The sequence below is a fragment of the Trachypithecus francoisi genome, unplaced genomic scaffold (genome assembly GCF_009764315.1).
Source record: "Trachypithecus francoisi isolate TF-2019V2 unplaced genomic scaffold, Tfra_2.0 Lachesis_group14, whole genome shotgun sequence".
NCBI classification, from domain to species: domain Eukaryota; kingdom Metazoa; phylum Chordata; class Mammalia; order Primates; family Cercopithecidae; genus Trachypithecus; species Trachypithecus francoisi.
The window spans coordinates 61,891,285-61,906,820 of record NW_022681459.1 but is presented as its reverse complement, the minus strand read 5'-3'; the positions used below and the strand labels follow the sequence as shown (position 1 = coordinate 61,906,820).

General features: G+C 41.6%; 1 protein-coding gene across 6 annotated transcripts in view; it reads left to right on the top strand.

The window, feature by feature from the left end:
- Nucleotides 1-15,536, top strand: part of TNRC6B (trinucleotide repeat containing adaptor 6B) — a 281,982-nt gene that overhangs the window by 116,987 nt on the left and 149,459 nt on the right. For 2 of the 6 annotated variants that reach the window (XM_033233866.1, XM_033233867.1), the window contains exon 1: nucleotides 9,553-10,646. The exons of 3 other annotated variants lie outside the window; for them this stretch is intronic. In XM_033233866.1, coding sequence (XP_033089757.1) covers nucleotides 10,642-10,646 — 5 coding nt within the window. In that variant the 5' untranslated portion in view covers nucleotides 9,553-10,641. Of the gene's footprint in view, nucleotides 1-9,552; nucleotides 10,647-15,536 lie in introns of those variants that run through there. One more of the 6 variants, XM_033233869.1, reaches the window with a different exon arrangement.

Below are 15,536 nucleotides of genomic sequence, written 5' to 3'. Positions count from 1 at the left end.
TGAGCCACTGCGCCTGGCCCACCAAAATGTGTTTTTTGTGATTAATTAGATAAGTTCCATTCAGCCTCACAACTTGTTACTGGTAACATCATATAAATTTGTAAAATTGTTGGCAGGGCACGGTGGCTCATGCCTGTAATCTCAGCACTCTGGGAGGCCGAAGTGGGCAGATCACAAGGTCAGGAGTTTGAGACCAGCCTGGCCAACATGATAAAACCCTGTCTCTACTAAAAATCCAAAAATTAGCTGAGCTTGGTGGCACACATCTGTAATCCCAGCTATTCAGGAGGCTAAGACAGGAGAATCACTTGAACCAGGAAGGTGGAGGATGCAGTGAGCTGAGGTCGTGTCACCACACTCCAGCCTGGGCAACAGAGTAAGACTTTGTCTCAAAAAAAAAAAAAAATTGTTAGCAATTTTGGGAAAACCTCTATTGAGTATCTTTTATATATGCACTATGAAATTGCCGGGCTTCACTGTTTCTTGTACATTGGCTAATCTGAAATAGCCTTTGAATTGACATATGTATATCACAACATAATTTGGCCCTGCCTATTTCTGTCGTGATACAGAGTGAGTTCACCTAGTAACAGCTCTTTGTACATTGATGGTTAACATTATCTCAGCCATACACAGGTTCATGAAAACCACATACATTTAGTTTATTCCATTGAACCCAAAACAAAGGTATCCTCAACTGAAGGTCTCCTTAGGGGCTCTCCAGAATGACTGAAGTCACTCTTAAGTCCACTGACACAAGGGGAACCATACTGGCAAGAAAGCTGGTATGGAAGGACAAATACTATTAATATATAATTCCATTTATCCAAGGTACTTAGAGCAGTCAGTTTAGAGACAGAAAGTAGAATGGTGGTTGCCAGGGGCTGAGGGAAGGGGAAAAAATGAAGTTGTTTAATGTGTACAGAATTTCAGATCTGCAAGATGAAAAAGTTCTGGAGATCTGTTGTACAGCAGAGTGAATATACATAATGCCACTGAACTATAAACTTAAAAATGGTTAAGATGATCGATTTTATGTTTTGTTTTGTTTTTTACCACAATAAAAAGTTTTGGGCCACGTGCCATGGCTCAATCCCAGCACTTTGGGAGGCCAAGGTGGGAGGGTTGTTTGAGTCCAAAATTCGAGACCAGCATGGGCAACATGGTGAGATCCCCACTGCTACCAAAAAAAAAAAAAAAAAAAAAAGCTCTTCATGGTGGTGGATGCCTGTAGTCCTAGATACTTGGGAGGCTGAGTTTGAGACAGGAGGACTGCTTGAACCTGGCAGTTTGAGGCTGCAGTGAGCCATGATTGTGCCACTGCCCTCTAGCCGAGGCAACAGAGCGAGACCTGGTCTCCAAAAACAAAAAACAGTAACCAAAAAATAAGGGATAATTGGGCACTTTGTTAGGCTCCTTCCTAGAGCTTTAGGAGGGGCCCATGAAATTGAGGGGCCTGCAGCTTAAATTAGCTTCAGAGCAAAGCAAATCTGTTTCAACCATTCTGGTCCTATCTATCTGTTGACACCCAACTGGTCTAAGCCATAGTGCCTCCATTTTCAAACTCATCTCTCTTAGAGCACAACCATGCAGTTAATAATTTTATCTTAACACTTTTTTGTTGACTGCCTCATGCATATGTCTTATCTTTGAACTGTAGGATACGTGTTATCTTCCTTTACAGCCTAAAAGTACCTAGGCTCATAGTATTCATCCATTCATTCCTTTGCTTATTTGTTCATTCATTCAGCAATATTAATTGAATTTCTCTTCTGCGCTAGACCCAGAAATAAAAGCTACATACCCTGCCCTCTTAAGGTTCATTGTTTAGAGGGGGAAATGCCAAGTAAGTGGTTAACCATAATAGGCTATGAAGGTGCTGCTTTGGAGGTATGTACGAGGTGCCTTGGAACACAGATGGGGGTACTGGACTCAGCCTGGAGTGTCAGGAAAGGCTTCCTACAAATGCAGATTTAACTTTTGAGGTTCGATTCTAAGGAATTTGAGAAAAACTGTTCCCTAAAAGGCCTGCTAGCATTCTAACTTAAATAGAATGTTCACATTCTGTTTTGTTTTTTTTTTTTTTTTTTTTGAGACGGAGTCTCGCTCTGTCCCCCGGGCTGGAGTGCAGTGGCCGTGGCCGGATCTCAGCTCACTGCAAGCTCCGCCTCCTGAGTTCACGCCATTCTCCTGCCTCAGCTTCCGGAGTAGCTGGGACTACAGGCGCCCGCCACCTCGCCCGGCTAGTTTTTTGTATTTTTTAGTAGAGACAGGGTTTCACAGTGTTAGCCAGGATGGTCTCGATCTCCTGACCTTGTGATCCTCCCGCCTCGGCCTCCCAAAGTGCTGGGATTACAGGCTTGAGCCACCGCGCCCGGCCCACATTCTATTTTGTAACTGAATCCAGAGATTGTTGGATTTAGGTTGCATTGGAGATCTAACATAGTTTTGGCTATTATTTCTATCTTCTGACTTTGTTGGGAGTAAGAATAGCAGAAATGCTTAGTTCTCCCATTGACATTTTTTCTTGTCAGCCTACCTCCTTGTCATGGTTTGGTAGTACTGAAGTTGGTAAAACTTGGAAAAGCCTTTGCCTTTCCTAGGTTCTCTACATGGCAAACTCCTACTCATTCTTTGAGACTCAGTTCAAACTCTCACCTCCTTCCCTGTGAAATCTTTTCTTATTCTCCCAGCAGTTACCCTTTTTATTGCTACAGCACAGCCATGTTATATTTCTATTTATACTTTCATTATGATACTTTGCTATATTTTAATTATAGATTAAAATGCCTCTCTGTCCTTTGAAGTGTTATTAATCATTTTTGTATGCCCCTGGGTCTAGTCCTATCATACAAATAAGGATTGTTGTGCAACAAATAAGGATTGTTGACTTCATGAATGAATGGTGAGTCCAGAGTTTGGAGGCTTTTTTTTTTTTTCTTTGAGATGGAGTCTTGCTGTGTCACCAGGCTGGAGTGCAGTGGCGCGATCTCGGGTTACTGCAGTCTGCCTCCCAGGTTCAAGCTATTCTCCTCCCTCAGCCTCCCGAGTAGCTGGGATTACAGGCACGCACCACCACACCCAACTAATTTTTGTATTTTTAGTAGAGATGAGGTTTCACCATGTTAGCCAGGATGGTCTCGATCTCTTGACCTCATGATCCACCCACCTCGGCCTCCCAAAGTGCTGGGATCACAGGCGTGAGCCACCACACCCGGCCTGGAGTCTTATTTTTGAATGAATTGGTTGCCCTTACGATAGTTCATGGTCACAAGATTACATACTTAACAAGTACCAATTATCTTACAATAGAATCACTTCTACCTTCAAAATATACTGGGTACTTACATACTTTTCTCCACCTCCACCGCCCAGCTGGCTCTACCCACCCTCTCTCACCTACATGACCACGGTGGCTTTCCGACTTTTCTTCCTGCTTCTCTTGATCCTTAGTAGTGTATTCTCCATACAGATACCAGGAAGAGCTTCTAGAAACACAAATCTGATTGTGTCTCTACCAAAGTGGTTTTAAGACCTCCAAGCATCCTTGGCATACTCACGTTAGGTTTTGAAGGCTTCATCCCATGTTTATAGGAAAAATTAAAAGGTACTCACATACTGTATTAAATATGTAGACATATTCCATATTAAATGTGTGGATTTATCTATTTTTGCTGTCACATTTTAAAAGAATTTTTCATAATTCTGCTTCTGAAATTCTTTGACTACAAGTAACTAATTTAATTCATAAGTATCTCAGACTTCTAGGCTGGGCGCGGTGGCTCACGCCTGTAATCCTAGCACTTTGGGAGGCCAAGGCGGGCGGATCATGAGGTCAGGAGATCGAGACCATCCTGGCTAACACAGTGAAACCCCATCTCTACTAAAAATACAAAAAATTAGCTGGGCGTGGTGGCGGGCGCCTGTAGTCCTAGCTACTTGGGAGGCTGAGGCAGGAGAATGGCGTAAACCCGGGAGGCGGAGCTTGCAGTGAGCAGAGATGGCATCACTGCACTCCAGCCTGGGTGACAGAGTGAGACTCTGTCTCAAGAAAAAAAAAAATCTCAGACTTCTTAACAGGTAACATATTTAGGGGCTGGTCATGGTGACTTAGGCCTATAATCTCAGCACTTTGGGAGTTCAAGGCAGGATGATTGCTTGAGCCCAGGAGTTGGAGATCAGCCTGAGCAACATGGTGAAACCCTGTCTACAAAAAATTGAAAAAGTAGCTGTGCATGGTGGCACACACCTCTGGTCTCAGCTACTTGGGAGGCTGAGGCAGGAGAATCACTTGAGCCCAAAAGGTTGAAGCGGTGGTGAGCCATGTTTGTGTTACTGCATTCTAGCCTGGGCAACAGGGCGAGACCCTGTCTCAAGGGGGGAAAAAAAAAAAAAAATATATATATATATATTCCTATACATACATAAACATACATACATATAAACATACATACACAAAAATATATAGTTGTATATATACACCTATATATGTATATGTACCTATATATGTACCTGTATATGTATATATACATATACACCTATATGTATGTTTATATATATGTATGTATAGGAATTTTTGCAAAGTGAGAATTGTTTTCGAATGTGATGAACATTTTATAAATGCTAATTTTTTTTTTTTTTTTTTTTGAGATGGAGTCTCGCTCTGTCGCCCAGGCTGGAGTGCAGTGGCGCGATCTCGGCTCACTGCAATCTCCGCTTCGTGATTCAAGCGATTCTCCTGCCTCAGCCTCCCGAGTAGCTGAGATTGTAGGTGCATACCACCATTCCCGGCTAATGTATTGTATTTTTAGTAGAGACGGGGTTTCACCGTGTTAGCCAGCATGGTCTCAATCTCCTGACCTTGTGATCCGTCTGCCTCGGCCTCCCAAATGCTGGGATTACAGGTGTGAGCCACTGCGCCCGGCCATAAATGCTAAATTTAACAATGAATGGGACTGCTGAGTGGTTATATTTAAAGGACATTTAAGCATTTATTAATTTTTTTGTTACAATTTTTTGTTTGTACTTTGAACTTGTATTTTTTTTTTTAGATCTCAAACATTTTTCTAAGTCTCTGAAAAGCTTATAGACCCTAGGCATTCAGTGGAAAGCAACTAATGGATAAAATGGCGCTGTTCGTTGACCTGCTGAAAGCTCTTCTGTGACTTTCCACTATTCCAAAAGTGAAATCTTTACTGTGGACTGAAGGACTCAGTATGATCTAGCTCTTCCTACCTCTTGAGATTCATTTCATGACTCTATCCCCTGCTCACAGGTCCTAGCCTCCTGATCATTTCTCTTGTTCATTGACCACTCAAACATTTTCTTTTCTTTTCTTTTTTTTTTTTTTAGATGGAGTCTCTCTCTGTTACCTAGGCTGGAGTGCAGTAGTGCGATCTCAGCTCACTGCAACCTCTGCCTCCTGGGTTCAGGTGATTCTCGCCTCTGGGGTTCAGGTGATTCTCGCACCTCAGCCTTCCGAGTAGCTGGGATTACAGGCGTGCCACCATGCCTGGCTAATTTTTTTTTTTTTTTTTAATTTTTAGTAGAGATGGGGTTTCACCATATTGGCCAGGCTGGCCTCGAATTCCTGACCTCAAGAGGTCCGCCTGTCTTGGCCTCCCAAAGTTCTGGGATTACAGGCGTGAGCCACCGCGCCCAGCCTAAACATTTGCTTTTCAACTCAGCTTAAATGTCGCTCCTGAGAAAAGCTTTCCCTGTGCACCTTATCTAAAGTGAGCCTCTCTCAGTTATTCTATATCCTATCAAACTGCTTATTCTCTTCTCACTGATTTCCTTCTCCTGTGAGGATGTCAGCTCCATATAGACGAGAACATTTTGCTTCACTGCTGCATCCCTAGCACTTAGCACAGAGTCTGATGGGGAAGTACTTAGTACATATTTATTGAACAAATGAAAATTAATGTTAATAGCTAGTTTAACTGTCCTTGTATGGTTGTAATTTAACCATCCTTGTATTGTTGGTGTAGTAGTGTTGGTGTAAAGCCTACATGGTCATAATGAATTATTCTCTTAAAACTACTCAGTTCTATCTGAAAAATATTTTACTTAGTATTTTTGCATCTGTCTTCACCAGTGAACATTAGTTTAGTTTTATTTTTTGTACCATCTTAGTCCAAATGCATATCAGGAATATGTTAGCCTCATGGAAGAAAGTAGGAAGCTTTTCCTTTTATCCTTATACCTCCTGGAACAGTAGGGATAACATGGAAATTATCTGTTCAATAAGAGTTAGATGGCATTCACCTAGAAAATTGGGCATGCTGTTGTTTTAGTGACTCATTCTTTGAAGATCTTAGAGATTTCTGCTATGGGTTGTTGTTCCCCTAATTTTTCTTGAGTTGATTTTGGTAACTTCTGTTTTCTTTGACTGTCATCCATCTTATTTAATCTTCAAGTTTATTTACGTAAAGTTACATATAATTCTAGCATGATTTAAAAGATTTTCTCTAAATCTGCAGTTATGATATCCTCTTCTCAGCCCTAATGTTTGTGACTTCTCTCTTTTAATTGATCAGATTTTTGACAGAATTATCTACATTTATTTAATTGTTCAAAACAAAATACAGCCGGGCGCGGTGGCTCAAGCCTGTAATCCCAGCACTTTGGGAGGCTGAGATGGGCGGATCACGAGGTCAGGAGATCAAGACCATCCTGGCTAACACGGTGAAACCCCGTCTCTACTAAAAAAAATACAAAAAAACTAGCCGGGCGAGGTGGCAGGCACCTGTAGTCCCAGTTACTCAGGAGGCTGAGGCAGGAGAATGGCGTAAACCCGGGAAGTGGAGCTTGCAGTGAGCCGAGATTGCGCCAGTGTACTCCAGCCTGGGTGACAGAGCGAGACTCCGTCTCAAAAAAAAAACAAAAAAAACAAAAAAAAACAAAATACAGTTTTGGGTTTTATTCAGTTTACTTTTTTTTTTTTTTTTGGCTGTTACTTTATGTCTGTGCCCAAAAACAAAACGTGTATATATATCATATATATGATATATACATATATCATATGATATATATTTTTTGATCTGTCGCCAAGGCTGGAGTACAGTGGTGTGATCTCAGCTCACTGCAGCTTTGACTTCCCAGGCTCAAGTGATCCTCCCACCTCAGCGTCCAGAGTAGCTAGGACCACAGGCATACCCCACCAAGCCTGGCTAATTTTTAAAATTTTTTTGTAGAGGCAAGATCTCACTATGTTTGTTGCCCGGTCTCAAACTCTTGGGCTCAAGCAGTCCTCTAACTTTGGCTGCACTCCAGCCTGGGCGACAGAGCGAGACTCCCTCTCAAAAATAAATAAATAAATAAAAATATCAATAATAATTTTTATTACTTTGTATCCTTACCTCATAATAATATAATTTTAAAACATTGTCTAATTGTTAATATGAGAAAAGTATAATAAATCTATCACAGAATCTATTATGCCTGGAAACACAAGGGAGAAATAATGTATTTATTGCACTTGGTTCTTTTATTTTATTTTATTTTTTTGAGATGGAGTCTCGCTCTGTCTCCCGGGCTGGGGTGCAGTGGCCAGATCTCAGCTCACTGCAAGCTCCGCCTCCCGGGTTCCCGCTATTCTCCTGCCTCAGCCTCCTGAGTAGCTGGGACTACAGGCGCCCACCACCATGCCCGGCTAGTTTTTTGTATTTTTTTTAGTAGAGACGGGGTTTCACCGTGTTAGCCAGGATGGTCTTGATCTCCTGACCTCGTGATCCACCCGTCTTGGCCTCCTAAAGTGCTGGGATTACAGGCTGGAGCCACCGCACCCGGCCTTGCACTTGTTTCTTTTAGATAAACAATTAGACTAACTACACTGAATTTAGAGGTATTGCATAGAAAAGATGATCTGGAGGTTAAGGAAAAAGTATTCAGTGGCTGGGTGCAGTGGCTCACGCCTGTAATCCCAGCACTTTGGGAGGCCGACGCGAGCGGATCACGAGGTCAGGAGTTCGAGACCAGCCTGGCCAACATGGTGAAACCCTGTCTCTATTAAAAATACAAAAATTAGCTGGGCATGGTGGCTAACACCTGTAATCCCAGCTACTCAGGAGGCTGAGGCAGGAGAATTGCATGAACTCAGGAGGTGGAGGTTGCTGTGAGCTGGTATTATGCCACTGCTCTCCAGCCTGGGCGACAGAGCAAGACTGTGTCTGAAAAAAATATATATATTATATGAATATATATATTCATATTATTTGAAATTAGAACCAATATTATATTTAAAATATGTTTGTTCTGTTTCCAAACTTTTCATACAGTTTGCTGTTTAACACTTACAAGGCAACACATTTGTATACAATAATATTCTACACTGGGGAATGGAACTTAGCAAAGTTCAGTTTCATAAAGAAGGCATGTCCATCACAAATTAAAACAAGGTGGATGTTCAGTCTCCATACATTTTTACAAATTGAGCCTGCTACAACTTTCAGTAACTCATCTGGAAGGTATTGGAAGGATAAAAATAGACTAAATAATCAGAATTTCCATTCTAGGAGTTTCCTGCTTTTTCCTGCATCTCAGTTGTAAGTGCAGGGCTTGGCTATTCCACTCAGTGCCACGCAAAGACAGTGGAAGCTTGTTAAGCCACAGCTATTCAGGCTGCCAGATTGTCCAGGCATTGGCCTTTGCCTGCCCTGAAACAGCTCTTTTCCTGTCCTCATATCTGAGTGGAAAAAGCAAAGGCAGGCGACTGTATAAAGACCCAGAAGCCAGGATGACAACAAGTATATGGGATTTTACAGGCATTCATAGGTTCCTTTTCAAGGAAAGCCGGGTTTCTACAATCTGTCAGTTGTCTGCTGGCTGGCATGGCAGCCTAGTTTATGGGAGAAGCACACTGGGGAATCCTCCCTTTTCTGGTTTATAGAGATAGGTGGAGTCGATAGTCACAGGGCACTCTCATGCGCTTTTTACCATTTTAGTTACTTTCTTTCCTGAAGCTGTCCTTAAAACATAGATGAATGTGAGTTTCTGGGAACTATGTGACCCTCATTCCCCTAAATTGTTTATATTCAGGTGGCAGGTTTCCTCCTCCTCAGCCCAGCCCTTCTGAATATGGTCCAAGTCATAGATTTATTCATTATTTAGCTCCTACGTGAGGTTTGGTGTGGAGCCTCACAGAGCAATGAAGACGTGGTATTTTTGCTTATACAGTTTACAGTCTGCTGGGGAGGACTAATGTTAAACACATTCGTTCGTAAATACTAAATTGCAATTATGACCATTGCTCTAAAGAAGTAGTAAAAGATATTATGGGAGTGTTAACAGGAGGGCCTGGTCTGGACTGCGAAGGTCAATAAGCCTTCCCAGCGTGGAGGCGAACTTTTGAGATGGCCAGGAAAAAATGAACGGAACTATTCAAAGAAAGCAGCCAAGTGCAGAGTTTCGGAGGTGAAAGAAACCAAAGATACCATCTAGCAAAGCCCAATCTCCGCCCGCTTACAAATGAGAAAACTGAGGCCAGGCAGGGTGGGAGGGTGGGTAAGGGACTTACTTACTTGCTGTTAGCACTGAAGTTACACAGCCTGTGAGCCACAGGGCTAGAGATGCAAACCGAGCTTGGGTTTCTTAGATGGGTAGGAATGGAGATGTATATGGGAAGGAGAAGGGATTAGGAGTGGTGGAAACCAGGTAGGTTTTAATTTAATGCCTAGTCTCCCTCAGCTGCAGAGCTACCTCCTGCGATGGGGGAGGGGATTAAAGATGACTCAGACCTGCCCTAGCCCAGAGAATCTCCGTTTGCAATGTTGAAGCATAGTTTTTATTTGGGTTTGGGGGAGGAGGTACTGAATACACATACAGGCAAAATAGTAAGTGTAGAGTTCAGAATTGGGAAACTAGTCCCTCTTCTGCAGCTGTTTAGCTGTGCAATTTGGGATAAGTCACTTAACCTTTCTGAATTGCAGTTCAGTTTATACTTTCGTGCGTTTCTTTCAGTCTTTTTCTATGCATTTTAGGAGCTTCTTAGAGATCAGTCGTGCCCTATATTTCACCTCAGTCTTTCAAAACTGAAGCCTCTTGTTTGGTAGAGCTGTGTTTCAGCCCCTTGTACAGAGCAGTTTGCCAGCCTGTGCTTGCCCAAACATCTAGAGAATAACTAGCAAGAGAGCCAGGAGAAGATCCAGGAGCTGTAAGAATCGTTAGCAACTGAGCATATTTCTATAAACCAATAAAGGTTTTTCTGTTTTGTTCATCTGTTACCCTTATGCTGTTGCCACTTTCACATGCAGTGTCTGTAGGCGGAGAGTATGAGATAACAGCATTTCACAAATGAAAGTGAGTGGAAAAGGGCTGCTTCCCCTTTAAGGCAGTCTCAGCTCCAGCTCCCTCCCCTTTCCTGATTGACAAACCTACCCGAAGTCACATGATCTGCCTCTATTTGAAGGTCACAAAAAGCTGCTTCCTTTAGAGACAGAGGGGGAGAGAGAGAGCAAGAGGGAGAGTGTGTGAGAGAGAGTTAGTTCAAGCCAAAATGGCCGACAGAGTCTCTGCTGGTTTCTGAATATTTAAAATACAAAAAAACAGATAGACAAAAAGAATTCATTTTTTGGACCTTTTTTCATTTCCATTTCTACCTTGTATGCCTCAATTTGCTGGATTTAAGCACTGCTGCACTTTATGAGGTTGGTAAATATTTTCAATTTTTTTAAACCAATTGATTTATATGGATCTTGTCTAACCGTTTTCACTGGTGGTGTTGCAAATCGACATTTGTCTAGCATGGAGACTGGCTTCAGACATTTCGTGGATCTGTGTAAATCAGACCCGTGATGTACTTTTGGTTCGGCATTTTAGAAATGGAAAAGACGTGTTAAAATATTTAGATTTTGAAGTTATTTAATTGCACTTTTAATGTATATGCAGATTTTCATCATCGTTTCTATCTTGCAATAAATGAAGCTGCGAGTAATTGGAAATTTGCTATTTAGAAAGAGGTTTTTAAAAAACACAGACCTCCCCCCTCCCCCCTTAAATCTGCTGCAAAAATTTGCATAAATATAAATGGGTTTGCATTCTTTCGGCTGCTAAGGCCGACAAAGGATCTGGGAGGGCAAGCCCTAGAACGGGAAAGCCTTTTTCTCTCTTTTTATTTTTTAAACTGTGCCCTCCTTCCTAGAGAGATGTAAAACCTAAAGTAAGACCTGATACATTTTAAACATCAGGTTGGGGGCGGGTGAACACCAGGAGGTTTGGGGTTTGTAGATTCCCCTGCTTGAAAACCTCCCAAGCAATATGTGGCTCACCCTCTCCTTTCTGCGCGCGCTCGTTTGCACTGGGTCTCCGTGTGTGTTCTCAAATGTGCAGCCAGATGCGCTTTTATTTTGATCGTGGATTCAACCAAAGGGTAGGACTATGTTGTAAACATGGTGTTTTAGAGATATGAACAGCTATTCACCGCGATTAGAAATTATTTGTCAGTTCTCCCTGTGTATTAGCCTTCTTCATTCCTCACGAAATAAAATTTTTGTTTAATATTACACAGATGCATAACTGGGCTTTTCAGCATAAATTCATCGTGTGGGTGTGTGGTTGCCTGTTTCGGCCATGTATCCACTGCGAAGTGGTCATTTAGGGTCACATGTATAAGTAGCAGTCTATGTGATTGTTAGTAACCCCTGAAGCTGTGCAGTGCCTGAAGTTAAATTCCATTACTCCTAATGCAGGATTCTAGAAGCCTGAGAGCAGGGAGGAAAGAAAGCTGAAAACTTGCTTTCTCAGAGCCTCCTCCCCCTATCATTGTGAGAGTGTGATGTAATGCTTCTCGGTCTGGTGGGCTGAAAGGATTGTAGTTTGTGATGTGGCGGGTAAATTGCCCCCACCCCTGGGTAAATTACTCCACCCCCCTGAGCACATCCCTGGCTCTGAGAGGCCTTGTTTTCTTTTCTCTTTTTTTCCTAATTTGTATCCTCCTGATTTATGCTGTGGCATATTGGCATGAGAAAGAGACTGTTCTTCTAAATCTGTTACAAAGTATAGTTTAGAAAAGGCATTTAAAATATGCAAATAGGTTGAATTGTCATATCCCCATCATTAAATATGTAGACGTGGATTAAAGCTAATTAAGCATAAATGGAATAATTTTGATCAGAAGGCAGCAGTGTTTTTTGTTGTTTCCTTTTTAATTAATCTAATTATGAGATGCTTACTGGGCCTGAAAGTGTTAAAAAAGATAAAGTGGAAAAAATGCTGGACCATTTTGAAAATTTGACAGTCTGGAAGAGGGTGTGTGGTGCTTTCAAAAGCTTTATTCACTCTTAAAATGGATTGGCCTCTTGTGCTGAAAATGGCCTGTTTCTTTGGGCCAATTGTGTGTAGATGAAGGGACTTTCACGCTAATTTAACAAAAAGACTTTCCATTTGAATACATAAGATAATTAAAGCCCTCTGTCTCTAACAAGTAAGGATTTTATTATTTTAAAAAATTAATGGTGTTATGTTAGTAATGGTAATAAATACAGAAGTGACTGTTTAGGTTCACTGTAAATTTTTTGATGATATAAACTCAGCTTTTGTATAAGAAGGATTGGAAACATTACATTAAAGAGGTAGTCTGGAGCAAAGTTGTCTCTAAATTTTTTAACGGCTTGAATTTAAAGGGAAAAGATAGAGAAATTACCTTAGTGATAGGAAGTGTTGCATTGTGGTGGACCTAAAGGAAAATCAGAGCTCTGATTTTTGTTGTTGTTTTTCTGAAAATGAAAGCACTTTTTGGGGGCTTTGCTTGTTAGATGATTCATTTTACACCTATTTCCTAAAGTTGGTCTTACTGAAGAGGAGAGAAAAACCTAGGGTTTGCATGTTTTGCCATTAGCTTGTTTGTGTGGACTGTGTAAAACATATGAATGGCAGGTTAATTCAGTTTACAGAGAGGAGGAACCAGAGCAGGGTACCTGCTCTCTTAGGCAGAACAGAGAATGATAGAATGAATGCTATTTGATTCTTAAAATGTTTTTTGTAAATTTTCTTTTCCCCCAGATAATTAAAAGGTGAAATAAATAAGACCTGGCTTCACGTATGGGAAGCATTATGGCTCTGGTGAGTCGATAGCTCGACTGCCATTTTGGATCTCAGATCCTGCAGAACCAATCCTTCTGGCTCACCAACATGATGGTCATCCAGAAGGAAATGAAAATGGGTAATCAATTAAGTGTGCAGATGGATAGTATTTAATTTGTGCCTTCTGTTGAAGTTTTCTTTCTGTGAGTATTGTGAATTGAAGCTTTAAAAACTTTAAAGATGTGGCCGATGTTATGAAGAGCAATATTCAGGGGTATTGGAACTTGCACGTTGTGGTTTTACTTTTTTAAAATGAGATGGCGTATGCAGAGGAAGTTTCTTACTGGAGAAAGTGAATATAATCCCTATTAACCTCCCCACCCCCCAACCAATCCGTATGTCCTAATGCTGGATCAACTAGTGATAATATCATAACACTACTCTGTCTCAGAAAAAAATGTCACAGATTCATGACTGAAACATCACAAAAATTGGTAGTGTTCATCAGAAGTAGTATCTCAATTTTAAAGTGCTTTTCAGTCTTTCCATCTGGTTCCCAGAAAGGAAGCTTTGGCATCTTTGATATATGGTGCAAACTCAGCTCTGCTCTTCAGCTGTGAATGGCCATTTGTTATTCTGTATGGCCACTCGGATGGTCCTTTAAAAATAAACTTCCGAACATGGAAGCAGAGACTTCTAAGGCTTCTCCAGCCCTTCAGCTCTACAAGAGACACTGTAAGAGTGTTGTGTGATGATGAGACCTTCAGATTCTGCAGAGCAGACTGAGCAGCTCCGACTCTTGAGGACCACCCTGAGGAATTAGGGTGGTCCTCACCCTGCCCAACTGCTCCATCACTGAAAAGTTTGGGGGGATTTTAGTTTTTATAACTCAGATCATATAATCATTGATCATCTGCAGTTTAAGCTGGACACGGCCCTGAGGCAATGAGATAGATGAATGTACTTTGTCCCCTTCCTCAAGGAGTACCAGGTCAGCATTATTGGTAAACAGAGCGTCACAACTTGGCAGTTTACGTGCAATATTCAGAGCAAGTTCCTGGTTACAGAAATATCCTGAGTATCTGCATTAGGAGAGTCCTTATTTAAAAATTTTTTTAAAGAAGCCAAATAGGCCAGTTGTGGTGGCTCATGCCTGTAATTCCAGCACTTTGGGAGTCCAAGGCAGGTTGATTGCTTGAGCTCAGGAGTTTAAGACCAGCCTGGGCAACATGGCAAAATCCTGTCCCTACAAGAAATGTTTTAAAAAATTAGCTGGGCATGGTGGCTCACGCCTGTCGTCTCAACTGCTCAGGAGGCTGAGAGGTGAAAGGATAGCTTGAGCCGGTCAAGTCCACACTGCAGTGAGCCAAGATCGCGCCACTGCGTTCCACCCTAGGAAACAGCGAGACCCTGTCTGAAAAAAAAAAAAAAAAAAAGCTGGCCGGGCACAGTGGCTCATGCCTGTAATCCCAGCACTTTGGGAGGTCGAGGTGGGCGGATCACGAGGTCTGGAGTTCGAGACCAGCCTGGACAATATGGTGAAAGCCTGTCTCTACTAAAAATACAAAAAAACTAGCCGGGGGTGGTGGCGTGTGCCTGTAGTCCCAGCTACTCAGGAGGCTGAAGAGAATCGTCTGAAGCCAGGAGTCAGAGGTTGCACAGAGCTGACATTGTGCCACTGCACTCCATCCTGGGCAATAGAGGCAGACTCCATCTCAAAAAAAAAAAGAAAAAAGAAAAAAAAGCCAAATAATTGCCCCGTTTAATAATTTTTAGTTATTTGAATATTAGACTTCTTTAAGTGGAACTTGTTTCTGTCTGGTGGCTGCGGAGAGGGACAGCATATGCTAATTGTTTCTCTGTAAGTATTGTTCGTGGATTTACTCTAATCCCACTTTCCTCACCTGCTTCTTGTGATTAAGACTGGTGTTGGGGGTAGGGTGGAGTGAATTGAACCCACTTGGCCAGAAAAGGGATTTATTTAACTCATAGCAGTGACATCTTAACATTGTTTTCTTCTTTCCGTCATATATTTATTCAGCAATAATTTATTATGCACTGATGTAGGTGCTGGGGCATCTAAGAATTCATTTGGTTGGCCCATTGCCTTCAATAGTTTGGTTCATGTGGAAATTTTTGCCATCTGGTGACTAACTATATAACTTACTGCTTTAGGTTATGACTGAGATAACTCCTTAGTTATCTTTCCTGATAATCAGGGAATTAGTTAATTTTTTGCTTCTGGTAGTTTTAGAGACTTCCATTGAAAGTTTGACTTGATAGTCACTTTATTAAACATTGTCTTTAGCTCTGCGCACTCTCTTCAGAATTATCTTTTGAATTATCTCTGAGAACTTTGCAACCTAGAATTGCCTTCCTGGTTATTATATCACATCCTTCAGTTTTACTTTTTTAGTGCTACTAAACTGTATCACCATCTGAAATTATTTGTGTATGGTACGTCTCTCTCCACAATACTATCCGGTTTCCTGAGAGCAGAGACCTTATCTGTTTTC